Raw genomic sequence first — 15,225 nt, forward strand, 5'->3', positions numbered from 1 at the left:
GAACACCAACAATAATAGTTTTAAATATCAAGTAATATGATGACATGTTTAACTCATAGTATGTAAATTTATTATATTGTCATTTAGTTCTTAGAAGTTTAAGCGATTCTTTCCTAATCCCTTTTAATATGCTATTAATACTCCTCTTCCCCCGCCCCCCCGGCTGCCTCTTGGTTTGGCGCTGTAACCTTTGTCCAGCGCGTGGTCCTGCGCTGTCTTGTCCTTTCCCTGGTAACATGGCGGCGCTTGTCAGGTTGGCCGGGTTTGTGAAGTGGCTGCCGGTGGCTCGCTCTCTGCGCCCTGGCTCCTGCATCTCAGTGGGCCACAGGGGGATCGGTAACGGCGTTGCTCCTCATCATCCCAGTGGCGGCTGGATCAGGTGAGTCAGTCTCCTGGCCTGTGAGTGAGGAGGGGTCCGGGCAGGGATAGAGTGAGGCTGCGGACGGGCGACCCAGGGACAGGCGGCTTTAAATTAAAGATTAGCCACAAACCTACTGCAAGCTCAGACCCAATGTGTGTCTGTCACTTTATTTTCCTTTTTAAAATTAAACTGAAATAAAAAGGAGAAATAAGTTTAGTTGTTTTCTGAGATAAAGGCGGCCCAGGAATCTGATCGATTCTGCTCAGCATTGTCATACCTGACAGCCCTCTGACCTTGAGGCCCATGTGCTGAGCAGCCGATATTCAAGGATGAGGGCGTGGAGTGGGATTGGAATTCATATAGGTCTTTCATCTCACATTGCAAATTCAGCTCCGATCTTTAAGGTGGGTTTTCTACTCACTCCAGATGACCCTCCCTTCGTCCCTACCCCAACTCTTCAACCTTCCTACTCTTCTGCTGCCATTCCATGCTTGATGACTTCCTGGATAAGACCGCAATTGCCTGTGACTCGGTATTGTCTGAAGAGCCCATCGAGGCATTCGTCACTGTCCTTACCAACAGCAACTCCAATTGCCCCATTCTTCTTCTGACTTTCTCACCCAGCATGCCAACTGGGGACTAATCACGCCAACCTCTTTCCTATCCCATTGACTCTGTGAATGCTGCCCGCTTCCTCTTTCTCTCCCTTTTGCTTCCACTCTTACTCCCTCTTTATCTCTTTTATGCTCTCTCTCCCTCTTTTGCCTCCTGCCTCTTCTCCACCTGCCTCCCTGTCCCAACTTGGTCAAATTATTTGCTCACACATGAAGAATCACCATTTCTGATTGCATCGGAGGGCTGTTCACAGAACTATACCCAAGTATGAGAGAATGTTGAAGTTATTGATTCAAGATTCAAAGTGTATCTGGCCCAATTTTGAATCATATTAGTACCTGAGGGTCTTGGAGGACACCATCTTCAGTCAGGGCATAGTCCTTCAGGACTATGTCGTGAAGAGATGAAAGATGACCTTTCACAATTTTTTTCATTGATGGTAAAGTTCCAATACAGATTGAGTTTATGGCTTATAGGATATATGTTGGAACAGTTTTCCTTCATGGCTCAGAATTCCAACACACTCAATGAAGGGATTTCCTCTGGCCTACATACAAGATCAAGGACCGAGCTATGAGATGAATTTGCAACAAAAGAGAAAAATGCCACTACTTTGGAAGCGGAATTGGCTTCACAGTGGACGTGCTGGATACCTTGAAATTGCCCTGAATGTCAAGTAATCTGGCACAGCTCAAGCTGCTCTGCACAGTTTCTGTAATGTGACGCTCACCACTGAGTTAGATGGTTATGAGTTAAAGATTCAATTCGGAATTGGTGCATGAGCTGGCAGGTCCACAGTGAAGGGTATTATTAATGATCGACCAAACAGACATACTAACGGAAAGGGTACACCTGTCACTGGGAGCTGAGATTCTTCTTATCATTGCTAGATAATCCTGCAGTTAGCAGGGTCATTCTAGCTCATCCTATGACCTATCCATCACCAAGACTTGCTATATCCATCTCAACAACATCTGATCTCTACTCCATTCATCAAATTGTCAGGTCTCCAGAGATCAGACATTATAGTAAACCGTGTTTGCAACAGTATCTAAGTGTGAAATCAATTAAGTCTTCAATGTATTGGGAGCCTCTTGATCCAAAGGATGATCCTATGGAAATAGATCAATGCTACTTTGCTTCAGGCCAGTCTTTGACTTATAAATGCATTCTTCACACATGATTTCAACCCAGTGAGTTTATAAATATTTCTTATAGACTTCCTTCGCTATTAATCTGCTCAACACTCTAAAATAACTCTGTCATGAACCACTAAAATAAAAGCAAAATACTGCGGATGCTGGAAATCTGAAATAAAAACAAGAAATGCTGGAAATACTCAGCAGGTCTGGCAGCATCTGTGGAGAGAGAAGCAAAGTTAACGTTTCAGGTCAGTGACCTTTCTTCAGAGCTGGTAAATATTAGAAATGTAAAAGGTTCTGAAGAAGGGTCACTGACCTGAAACGTTAACTCTGCTTCTCTCCCCACAGATGTTGCTTGACCTGCTGAGTATTTCCAGCATTTCTTCTTTTTATTTCTGTCATGAATCAGTCTTTTTTTCCTTCTGTCCCTTTAGTAGAGAGGTGCAAAAGGATTGTAATTCTCTGTAGGTTTCTTGTTGCTATGTAGTGACAGTAGAGTTTGAACAGGGAAATAATCAGGACACCCCACATTGAAGTAGTTGATCACCATGGGTGATACATAAATGTTAAGTTGGGTGCCATAGGGACAAGAGAACAGATTTCCAAGGGCAGATTAATTTTATATTGGATTTCTGATGACTAAAAACACTTGGAAATACAGACTTGGACATAGTTGTTTCAGCTGCTGACTCAACATTAGGTTGGAAAGGCCTATGAGGGTAAATACATCAGTAGTTCTGAGATGGAATATTTCATGCATGAAGGACACATTTAAGACATATTTGTTTCTCTCAAGCTGTTCCGGATACAGTTGACATTTGACCAGGGGAAGGAAATTGAGATGTAATTTTTCCCCATCAGTATCAGTAAAAATAGCTCTGACATCAGTAATTGCGGCAGAGATGTTGAATTGGTGGAGGTCATTACTGAAGAAAGCTGTTCTTAAGCAGCACAAAACATCAAGTAAATACTGAGCAGTTTGCATAGTGTGACATCAGTAAAACTTTCTTCTGCTCTCTCTGGAGAGTTAACCCAGAATCTCTTGTTAAAGCTTGAGGTTTCTCCTAAGGCTTTTATCTTATGCTCATGGCAAAATGGTTTCTATAAGTAGACTGAATGCAATAGAAAATCAAAATTGGATCCTTACACCTGCTAGGAATGGGCTGATATGCCCAAAATTAAGCATTGTCCCGAAACTCCGGTATTGAACAGTCGAAATCACGTGGGGTGTTCATCAGATCCTCTTTGAAAAGTGGAAAATATGACTAATGCAAATAGAGTAAAACAAAGAGGTCTAGTTACAGATTTAAGTACATTGGAGCAGCAAGCTAGCTGAGTGTGTAGTACTTAAAAGTATTAAAAAATAGAATCAGGTTGCAAGTTTAAGGCTTAGCTTTTGGGTGAAGGTCTTTGGTGCACCATCATGCTATAATATGGGCCTGAGTTCATTGTATGTGTCGGAGTTCTGAGCCATGAATAAAAACTGCTCTATCATATGTCCTATACGCCACAAACTCAATCTGCATAAGACTTTGTTGTCATTGAAGAAAAACTGTGAAAGGTCATCTTTCACTTCTTCACAACCTATTCCTGAAGTACTGTAACTAGGCTGATATTAGCATCCTGCATTGACTTTTATTACAGTACAGCTCCATTAGTGTGAGTTGCTCTCGTGTCTGGTTGAAATTCTCAAATTCAAATATGAGCTTGAGCAAGCTTTTGAACAGTAAATAAAACACAGCTGAGTCTGATTCTGACTTCACCGAATATCTATGTGCACACTTTCTTCTCATCATCACTGGATGGCAAACAGGAACTCCTACATAGCAGTAGCATGAGTCAACTCTAGTGCCCCTGCTGATCTGTTTGAGATCAGCTAACTCGTTGCCAGTGAGGGATCGAATCTGGGAGCACCTGACTCTATGACTTAGTACTAGACCTGGCAGTGCCATTAGCCATTGAACCATTGGTTGTGCTAAGATTTTAAACTTCTCAACCTAAGTTAACTTTCAGATGTTAATATTTGTTGCTTGATTGTTGGTCTCCACTGTTGCTTGCGTGCCCTTAACTGAATGTTCCAGTTTACCTGTGAATTAAAATAACCTCTTTAATGAAGAACATAGTTATCAGTGCTAAAGGTGACTTTTGTAAGTCTGTACAACTGACTAAAACAATTTATAATTTTTAGCTTTTGTAGATCTCTGAACAGTAATGTGCACTTGTGTGCTGTTGCCACAGAGCAGAAGGCACCTGCCAAAGATGAAGGGAGCACAGCAGTTCGGGCCAAACAGTCTATGCAATTTGACTGGGCCTTGAACAAGTTGGACTCTTCTGTTCGGAGAACAGGTCGCATCACAAGAACCCTGCTGTTGAAGATTTTTCACGATATCTGCCGAACAGGTTTGTTTTTAGTTACATTTACGCTTGTCACATTTAAAAAAATTTGGTTTCTACTTTATGAAGATTTGCACTACGTTTGCATAATCTTTTTCAGCTGCCTGTCATTACTAAAATAGGTACTTTGAAATAATTTAAAGTAAATGTATAAAATCTCTTGATGTTTCTCTTTTCCTGCATGTCGTAATATTTACATGATTACCTAAATGTTCGTTGTTTACTTAATTAAATAATATTGTCATGCCCGGAAGGAACCATGGTGACATAAACAATGACGTGGAAGAATTATGAATTTAAAAAGTCAAACTCGTCTGAAATAGCTCTGGAAGAATCCCTTTGAAATTGAAAGGAGGACTATCGCATATTAATGACTCTTATTGACATGAATAGATTAACAAAGGATGCTGGAGGCAGTCACATTCACAGCCAAAACCAAGAAGAATGGTTGTGAAGTAGCAACATCATAACAGAATAGTATCCATTTAAGCATTGATCGATAGCCATGGTTATCATATCCTGGCCCATTGTGTGCTCATAGCAGAGGAGAGGGCCATGCGTTTCCTAACAATGTGAGAGATTTTTACCTTAAAAGATAGCCCTCTGGGGAGGGAGAGAGAGATCTCAAGCTAACATCACAGAAAGCCTGTCTAGCCAAGAACTGTCCGAAGGATCCAGCCAGGAAGAGAAGAAACCTGCTGAAATTGAACAGCGCGACAGCAGAGACATCACAAAGTGACTTTGAGACTAATCATCTGTGAAGTTAACAAACTACACACCACTAGTTTTGGGTTGTATTATAACCACTAGAGCTTTACAATAGCTCTGCAAATTCAAGACTGCGAATAATCAGGTCTGCAACTTCTAAAAAGACTTTTCCTTCTGAGAAGACTCAACAATGTTCTGTAAACCACGAACACTTACCTCACTTTGGACTTCCAACTACCTCCTACCCTTTTCTCTCTATCAATTCTTGTGTATATGTGTGTGGGTGAGGTTGCAACCATTTCGGGAATTGTTTAAAAAAAAAAGATAGGCTTTCTCATAGGTTTAAAAAAGTCATTTGTCTGTTTATTTGCCAATTAAAGACACTCGGGGCTAAGGCATCAATATAACAAAATACGATTGTGGTCAGTTGGGAGGAGAGAAAGACCAAGGTGGACCTGTGAGGAGACAGGCACCCGGTGAGCAGGAGTTCCAGTGGCTTAAAAGAGACTGAGAGGGGCCAGGGAAAGAGCGAGACCAAGGCGGACCTGCGAAGAGACGGGCACCGATGAGCGGAAGTTCCAGCGGCTTAAAAGAGGCATACTCTCACGGACAGTGAGGGAGGTCCAAGACTGACGTCACTGTTCAGAAAATGACGCGTTGCAAGGGGAGGCAGCTAATTGTTAAGTAGGAACAGGTGGGTATTTCTACCCTTTTTTACTACTTTCAATAACTGAAGTAAAAGTAGGGATTTTAGATTGTAGTAGGTAGTGTTTGGAATAGAGTAAGGTCCCTATCGTAATTAGTCCTCCAAATTAAAGGGAATAACTAAGGAGCTTAATCGAAGGCTAAGTCATGGCAGGAGAGATCAGCCCCATGGCATGCTCCTCCTGCACTATGTGGGAAATCAAGGACACTTCCTGTGTCCCTGGCGACCACGTGTGCAGGAAGTGTGTCCAGCTGCAGCTACTAGCTGACCGCATTGCGCAGCTGGAGCTGCGGATGGACTCACTGTGGCACATCCGCGATGCTAAGGATGTCATGGATAGCACATTTAGCGAGATGGTCACACTGCAGGTAATGGCTGCAGAGGCAGACTACCAGGAGGAATAGTAGGTGCAGGCAGGTAGTGCAGGGGTCCCCTGCGGCCATCCCTCTCTCAAACAGATATACCGCTTTGGATACTGTTGGGGGCGATGGCCTCTTGGGGGGAAAGCAGCAACAGCCAAGGTCGTGGCACCATGGATGGCTCTGCTGCACAGGAGGGGGTGAAAAAGAATGGGAGAGCCATACTGATAGGAGATTCAATTGTAAGGGGAACAGACAGGCGTTTCTGTGACCGCAAATGAGACTCCAGGATGGTATGTTGCCTCCCTGGTGCTAGGGTCAAGGATGTTTTGGAGCGGCAGCGGGACATTCTGAAGGGAGAGGCTGAACAGTCAGAGGTTGTGGTACACATTGGTATCAACAACATAGGTAGAAAGGGGGATGAGGTCCTGCAACAAGAATTTAGGTAGCTAGGTAGCAGATTAAAAAACAGGACCTCAAAGGTTGTAATCACTGGATTACTCCCAGTGCCACGTGCGAGTGAGTATAGGAATAGGAGGATAGAGCAGATAAATGCGTGGCTGAGGAGGGCTTTAGTTTTCTGGATCACTGGGTCTGTTTCTGGCAAAGGTGGGACCTGTACAAGTTGGACGGGTTGCACCTAAACTGGAACGGGACCAACATCCTTGTTTGGGGGGCGGGGGTTAAACTAATTTGGCAGGGGGATGGGATGCAGAGTGGAGTTACAGTAGGGCGTGATGCACAGTCAAATATAGAAGAGAAACTGAGTCAGTCTGGAAGGCAGAGCAAATATAGACCTGTTAAGGCACAAGTGAAAAATGCAAGGCTGGATTGCGTCTATTTTAATGCAAGGAGTCTTACTAGTAAGGCAGATGAATTGAGGGCGCTGATGAGCACATGACATTATGATATTGCTATCACAGAGACATGGTTGAGGGAGGGGCAGGACCGGCAGCTCAATATTCCAGGGTATAGAATCTTCAGGCGTGACTGGGGAGGTGGTAAAAGAGGAGGTGGCATTGTACTGTTGATCAAGGAGTCAATTCCTGCAGTAAGGAGGCATGATATCTTAGAAGGTTCCTCAAATGAGGCCAAATGGGTAGAACTTAAAAACAAAAAGGGGGCAATCACTTGGTTGGGAGTGTACTACAGACCTCCAAACAGTCAGGGAGAGATAGAGGAGCAGATATGTAGGCAAATCTCAGAGAGGTGTAAAAATAATAGGGTAATAATAGTAGGGGATTTCAACTTCCCCAATATCAACTGGGATAGTCTTAAAGGGGATAGAATTCTTAAAATGCATACAGGAGAGCTTTTTGAGGCAGCACGTAGAAAGTCCTTCAAGAGAAGGGGCAGTACTTGACCTAATATTAGGGAATGAAACCAGACAAGTGGTAGAAGTGTCAGTGGGGTAGCATTTCGGGGATAGTGACAATAATTCTGTAAAATTTAAGGTAGTGATGGAAAAGGACAAAGATGGACCGGAAATAAAGGTACTGAATTGGGGGAAGGCCGATTTTAAGATGATAAAACAGGATCTGGCTAAAGTGGACTGGGAGCAGCTACTTGTAGGAAAGTCTACATCAGACCAGTGGGAGTCATTCAAAGAGGAAATAGTGAGAGTTCAGAGCCAACATGTATCCATTAAGGTGAAGGGTAGGACCAACAAGTCCAGGGAACCCTGGATGTCAAGGGATATAGAGGATTGGATCAGGGGGAAAAAAAAAAGGAGGCTTATGGCAGATTCAGAGTGCTGAAAACAGCAGAGGTACGCGAGGAGTATAGAAAGTGTAGGGGGATACTTTAAAAAAAATAATAATTAGGAGAGCAAAGAGGGGACACGAAAAAACACGGGCGAGAAAGATAAAGGAAAATCCTAAGGCATTTTATAAGCATATTAAGGGCAAGAGGACAACCAGGGAAAGAGTAGAGCCCATTAGAGACCAAAGTGGCAATTTGTGTGTGGAGCTGGAGGACATATGATTTAAATGATTACTTTTCATCAGTGTTCACTATGGAGAAAGACAATGTAGGTGTAGAGATCAAGGAGGGAGTATTGTGATATACTTGAACATATTAGCATTGAAAGGGAGCAAGTATTAGCTGTTTTAGCGGGCTTAAAATTGGATAAATCCCCAGGCCCAGATGAGATGTATCCCAGGCTGCTATGTGAGGCAAGGGAGGAGATAGCAGGGGCTCTGACACAAGTTTTCAAATCCTCTCTGGCCACAGGAGAGGTGCCAGAGGATTGGAGGACAGTGAATGTGGTACCATTATTCAAGAAGGGTAGAAGGGATAAACCAGAGAATTACAGGCCGGTGAGTTTAACATCAGTGGTTGGGAAACTATTGGAAAACATTCTGAGGGACAGGATTAATCTTCACTTAGAGAGGCAGGGATTAATCAGGGATAGTCAGCAAGGCTTTGTTGGGGGAGAACTAACTTGATTGAATTTTTCGAGGCGGTGATGAGATGTGTAGATAAGGGTAAAGCAGTTGATGTAGTCTACATGGACTTCAGTAAAGCTTTTGATAAGGACCTTCATGGGGGATTGGTTAAGAAGATAAGAGCCCATGGGATCCAGGGCAATTTGGATCCAAAATTTGCTTCGTGGCAGGAGGCAGAGGGTAATGGTCGAGGGTTGTGTTTGCAAGTGGAAGCCTGTGACCAGTGGTGTACTGTAGGGATCGGTGCTGGGACCCTTGCTGTTTGTAGTGTACATTGATGATTTAGACGTGAATGTAGGAGGTATGATCAGTAAGTTCGCAGATAACACGAAAATTGGTGGTGTCTTAAATAGTGAGGAGGAAAGCCTGAGATTACAGGACGATATAGATGGGCTGCTAAGATGGGCGGAGCTGTGGCAAATGGAATTTATTCCTGAGAAGTGTGAGGTGATGCATTTTGGGAGGACTAACAAGGCAAGGGAATATACAATGGATGGTAGGACCCTAGGAAGTACAGAGGGTCAGAGGGACCTTGGTGTACTTGTCCATAGATTACTGAAGGCAGCAGCACAGGTAGATAAGGTGGTTAGGAAGGCATAGGGAATATTTGCCTTTATTAACTGAGGCATAGAATATAAGAGCAGGGAGGTTATGATGGAACTATATAAAACGCTAGTTAGGCCACAGCTGGAGTACTGTGTACAATTCTGGGCACCACACTATTGGAAGGAAGTGACTGCACTGGAGAGGGTGCAGAGGAGATTCACCAGGATATTGCCTGGGCTGGAGCATTTCAGCTGTGAAGAGAGACTGAAAAGGATAGGGTTTTTTTCCTTAGAGCAGAGAAGGCTGAGGGGACATATGATTGAGGCATACAAAATTATGAGGGGCATTGATAGGTTAGATAGGAAGAGACTTTTTCCCTTAGCAGAGGGGTCAATAACCAGGGGGCATAGATTTAAGGTAAGGGGCAGGAGGTTTAGAGGGGATTTGAGGAAACATTTTTTCACCCAGAGGGTGGTTGGAATCTGGAACGCACTCCCTGAAGAGGTGGTAGAGGCAGGAACGCTCACAACATTTAACAAGTATTTAGATGAGCACTTGAAACGCCATAGTATCCAAGGCTACGGGCCAAGTGCTGGAAAATGGGATTAGAATAGTTAGGTGTTTGATGTCCGGCACAGATACAATGGGCCGAAGGGCCTGTTTTTGTGCTGTATAACTCTCTCACTCTATGAACAGTGGGAACCACCCATTCTCTTTGCCACCTGTCTGTAACAATATTCATACCTAGTTTTCTCTGGCTCCACCATTCTCCCATTTGAGCTTGAGTTGTAATCTACATATTTAGATGATTCCCACATGAGTTGAGAACAGTTTCAAAGGCTGTTTTTATTTAATCCATTGATTTTATTTCCTTTTAGTTTGATTTGATTGCAGCCTTGTAGTGACCAGCCAATTGTATGATTTTTGGCTCACCTGGAGAGCTGAGTGTAGTTAAAATAAATTATTGTGGTCCTTTCTATTTTCTCGTTCATGGGATGTGAGCATTGATGGCAAGGCCAGCGATTATTTCCCATCCCTAATTGCCCTTGAGAAGGTAGTGGTGAGCTGCCTTCTTGAACTGCTGCAATCCATATGAAGTAGGCACACCCACAGTTCTGTTAGGGAGGGAGTTCCATGATTTTGACCCAGGAACAATAAAGAAATGGCAATATAGTACCAAGTCAGGATGGTGTGTGACTCGGAGGGGAACTTGCAGGTGATGTTCCTATGTATCTGCTGCCCTTGTTCCAGGTGGTAGAGCTCGCGGGTTTGGAAGGTGCTGTGGAAGGAAGGTTGATGAGTTGCTGCAGTGCATCTTGTAGAAGGTACACTGTTGCCACTGTGTGCTGGTGATGGAGGGAATGACTGTTGAAGGTGGCGAATGGGGTGCCGATCAAACAGGCTGCTTTGTCCTGGATGGTGTTGACCTTTTTGAGTATTGTTGGAGCTGCATTCATCCAGGCAAGTGGAGAGTATTCCATCACACTCCTGATTTGTACCTTGTAGATGGTGGACAGGCTTTGGGGAATCAGGAGATGAGTTACTTGCTGCAGAATTCCCAGCCTCTGATTTGATCTTGTAGCCGCAGTATTTATATGGCTGGTCCAGTTCAGTTTCTGGTCATTCGTGACCCACAGGATGTTGATAGTGAAGCATTCAGCGATGGTATTTCCATTGAACACTAAGGGGAAATGGTTAGATTCTTTCTTGTTTGAGATGGTCATTGCCTGGCAGTTGTGTGGTGCGAATGTTACTAGCCACTTATCAGCTCAAGCCTAGATGTTATCCAGGTCTTGCTGCATGTGGACAATGACTGCTTCAGTATCTGAGGAGTTGCAAATGGTAATGAACAATGCGCAATTATGAGCGAACATCCCCGCTTCTTACCTTATGATGAAGGGAAGGCTATTGATGAAGCAGCTGAAGATGGTTGGGCCTAGGACACTAGCCTGCGGAAGTCCTGGTACGATGTCCTGGATTGAGATGGTTGGTCTCCAACAACCACAACTATCTTCCTTTGTGGTAATATGACTCCAACCAGTGGAGAGTTTTCCCCCAATTCGATTGACTTCAATTTTGCTAGAGCTCCTTGATGCCACACTCGCTCTAATCCTGACTTGATGTTAAAGGTATTGTGTTATTGAGTTCTCAGCACAAACATACAGAACAAATCTCAGGCTGAATGGTAAGTTGAGTGAAGGGTTCTTTATTACAGAATAACAGAATTACATGAGAGCTCTAAGATACATGGGCAGACTGTTGACTAATATCACATGCTGGCTTGCGTCACTTCCTGTGATGATGTATACTAAACTATTTACATATTCAACAGTATGTTAACCAATTCTTCTTTTTCTTTTGGGCCTCCTTATCTCTAGAGACAATGGATACGTGCCTGGCGGTGGTCAGTGGTTTGTGAAGCAGCGCCTGGAGTGGCTATAAAGGCCAATTCTAGAGTGACAGGCTCTTCCACAGGTGCTGCAGAGAAATTTGTTTGTCGGGGCTGTTGCACAGTTGGCTCTCCCCTTGCGCCTCTGTCTTTTTTCCTGCCAACTACTAAGTCTCTTCGACTCGCCACAATTTAGTCCTGTCTTTATGGCTGCCCGCCAGCTCTGGCGAATGCTGGCAACTGACTCCCACGACTTGTGATCAATGTCACACGATTTCATGTCGCGTTTGCAGACGTCTTTATAGCGGAGACATGGACGGCTGGTGGGTCTGATACCAGTGGCGAGCTCGCTGTACAATGTGTCTTTGGGGATCCTGCCATCTTCCATGCGGCTCACATGGCCAAGCCATGTATTAACCAATACTCAAGCAATTAAAGCAATATCACAACATCCCCCTTTCCTTAAATGGAAATTTCATAAATTATAAGCTATGTACATAATGAAACAGGATAGTTATTAACAATGTTTACACATGTTTTGACACTCTCAGCCATCATTCAAGTGTCTCTAAAATGTACAGGTGGTCTGTTGACTCGACCTGATCTTGTAACTGTGAAACTTTGCTGAGATCTGGAATTGTCAATTCTTTTCTCTTGACTTGAAGGTTTGAACTGGCAATTATCTTGTACTTAAGTAGTGTATGTGTTTTTTTTTAGTTCCATTCTTAGGACTTCTTGAGACTTGAATGTGAACGCGCGTGTTCTTGACGTTCAAGAAGTGTCGGACATGATATTGGATAACTCTTTCAGTTGACGGCCGTTTTTTCTCAACATTGCTCCATTAGGGGTGGTTACTTCCTGTGACTGTGGCTCATTACAGATTTTTGACACATCTGCAGGGAACCATGTCCTCTCTTGTGGATGGATCACTCTGACCTTTTGTTCGATCTGTTCCACTCCTACATGTTTGTCATGTATGATTTTCATTTTTCTTGTCTCGCCAATGATTTTTCTTGGATTGACAATGATCTTATCAAGTGATGACTGGGAAGAGTTGTCCTGACTTGTCTTCTAAACATGATCTCTGCTGGGGCTGGTCGTCCTGTTTCTAGGGGTGTTGCTCGTAGGTGCAACATTGCCATTTGGATATCCTGGTTAGTTTCTCCACATTTCAGAGTTAATGACTTTACTGTATGCACCATCCTTTCTGCCAGACTGTTTAACCTTGGATATGTGAGGATGATGTAACGTGATTTACAGCCTACTTCACGCACATGTCTTGAAATGGCTTATTGGTGCACTGTCTGACACTATCTCCTCTGGGGAACCAAAAAGACTAAAAGTTGCACTCATTGCGTTTGCTACCGATGCACTTGATAGGGAATTTGCAGAAGTAGTCGGTGGTGAGTAGAAAGTCGTCACCTTTGATGGTAAATAGGATAGTGGCTATTCTTGACCATGAATGTGATGCAACATCATGAAGAGGAAGTGGTTCTTCATGTTAGCTTGGTTGAAGCTCTTGGCTATGCATCACACATCCTCACTGCTTGCTCTATGTCACTATTGACTATTACTGGCCAATAAACTGTCTCACGTGCAAGTCGTCTTGACTTTTCAATGTCCATGTGACCTTGATGTAATTGTATAAGGATATCTTGATGAAATGTTTTTGGAATTAACACTTCCCTATCTTTAAAGATGATGCCACTGGATATTCCTAATTCGTCATGATATGGCCAAAAGGTTCTGAGGTCTGTGGGAACCTCTTGCATTGTGTCCGGCCATCCACTGATAATGAGCTGCCATAATGCCTTTAGGTCAGGATCTTTGGAAGTCTCTTCTTCAAGCTCTTCACATTTTTTTTCTGTCCAAATTGCATCAGGTCAATATTGTACACATCTTCTAACTCTACATCAGTTTCATCTACTTGGACATTTAATGGTATATCTTCTCATTTCTCAAGGTTGGGTGGTCTGCTCAGTGTCAAACACATATCCATGATAATCACAATCATACCCCTGTGCCTTGATGAGTAGCTTTTGTAATCGAGGTGGTGCACTGGTGAGTGGTTTTAGCCAAATCACTGCCGATGGCTTGTGATCAGTCTTGACAACCAAGCGTTTGCCAAATAGGTATGTATGAAATCTGGTGATACTGAATATTAATGCTAAAGTTTCTCTTTCTATGTTCAAATATTTCACTTGAGTGAATGACAAACCTTTTGAGCCAAATGTAATTGGTCTACGTTCCTGCATTAGACGTGCTCCAAGACCCCTTTGTGAAATATCTACCTCAAGTGTAGTTTGTTTCCTTGGGTTGTAATACTGCAAACATGCTTCCGCAGAAAGTGACCGTTTTAATGAATCGAATGCATGTTGATGATCTTCGTGCCACAAGAATGGCGTATCTTTCTTGAGAAGTGCATGCAGTGATGACGTTTTCTCAGAGCAGTTTGAGATATATGGTGTTAAAAAGTTAAACAAACCCAAACATCTCTGTGTAAATCTTCCTCGTCTTGATGAGTAGGCATTGATTATACATCCTCAACCTTACTAGGATCTGGTAGTAGTTCTGTATCAGAGTAGATTGACCTGAAAAAATTGATGTGGCTCACATTGATAGCACATTGCTATTAAATACGAGATCATCTCTTCTGGCTGTCTCCATTAAGATGTGAAGATTTTTGTCACACACTTCGTTAGTGCTTTCCATGACTGCTATGTTATCTGCAATGCAAACACATCCAGGAACACATTCAGTAATGCGATCCATATGCTGTTGGGACAGGTCTTAACTTACTAACAGACCAAATGGCAATCTTAGAAAGCAGTACCTTTCAAATGATGATCTGAAAGTTGTTAGTTCCTTTGAATCTTCAGAAGGATGGACTGACCAGTATTCATGTTTCGGTTCTAACTTCGAGAAAAACTTGCCTCTCGCAAATCTTGGATTTAACTCTTCTAAAGTAGGAATTTTGTGTGGACATCTTGTGAGTGCTCGGTTTAACCTTCTAGGGTCTAGACATACTCTGATGGTAACATCTATCTTAACACAGTGGTTCTAGAGCTACCCCAGTCAGTGTGTTGATTAACAATAATATCAACAAGAAATGCTGGAATCACTCAGCAGGTCTGGCAGCATCTGTGGAAAGAGAAGCAAAGTTAACGTTTCGGGTCAGTGACCCTTCTTCGGAACTGACAAATATTAAAAATGTCACAGGTTATAAGCAAGTGAGGTGGGGGTGGGGCAAGAGATAACAAAGGAGAAGGTGTAGATTGGACAAGGCCACATAGCTGACCAAAAGGTCATGGAGCAAAGGCAAACAATATGTTAATGTTGTTCCATGACCTTTGCTCCATGACCTTTTGGTCAGCTATGTGACCTTGTCCAATCTATACCTTCTTTGTTATCTCTTGCCCCACCCCCACCTCACTTGCTTATAACCTGTGACATTTTTAATATTTGTCAGTTCCGAAGAAGGGTCACTGACCCGAAACGTTAACTCTGCTTCTCTTTCCACAGATGCTGCCAGACCTGCTGAATGGTTCCAGCATTTCT

At 43.2% G+C, this 15,225-nt stretch overlaps 1 protein-coding gene across 1 annotated transcript in view; it reads left to right on the top strand.

Annotated features, from left to right (window-relative positions):
• Positions 1-209: 209 nt before the first annotated feature.
• Positions 210-15,225, top strand: part of lrpprc (leucine-rich pentatricopeptide repeat containing) — a 154,880-nt gene continuing 139,864 nt past the window's right edge. Inside the window, exons 1-2 of the mRNA XM_068045217.1 lie at positions 210-379; positions 4,307-4,518. Of these exons, the coding sequence (XP_067901318.1) occupies positions 237-379; positions 4,307-4,518 (355 nt within the window). The 5' untranslated portion in view covers positions 210-236. The remainder of the gene's footprint in view (positions 380-4,306; positions 4,519-15,225) is intronic.

The sequence above is a fragment of the Heterodontus francisci genome, chromosome 13, assembly GCF_036365525.1.
Source record: "Heterodontus francisci isolate sHetFra1 chromosome 13, sHetFra1.hap1, whole genome shotgun sequence".
Taxonomy (NCBI): Eukaryota; Metazoa; Chordata; class Chondrichthyes; order Heterodontiformes; family Heterodontidae; genus Heterodontus; species Heterodontus francisci.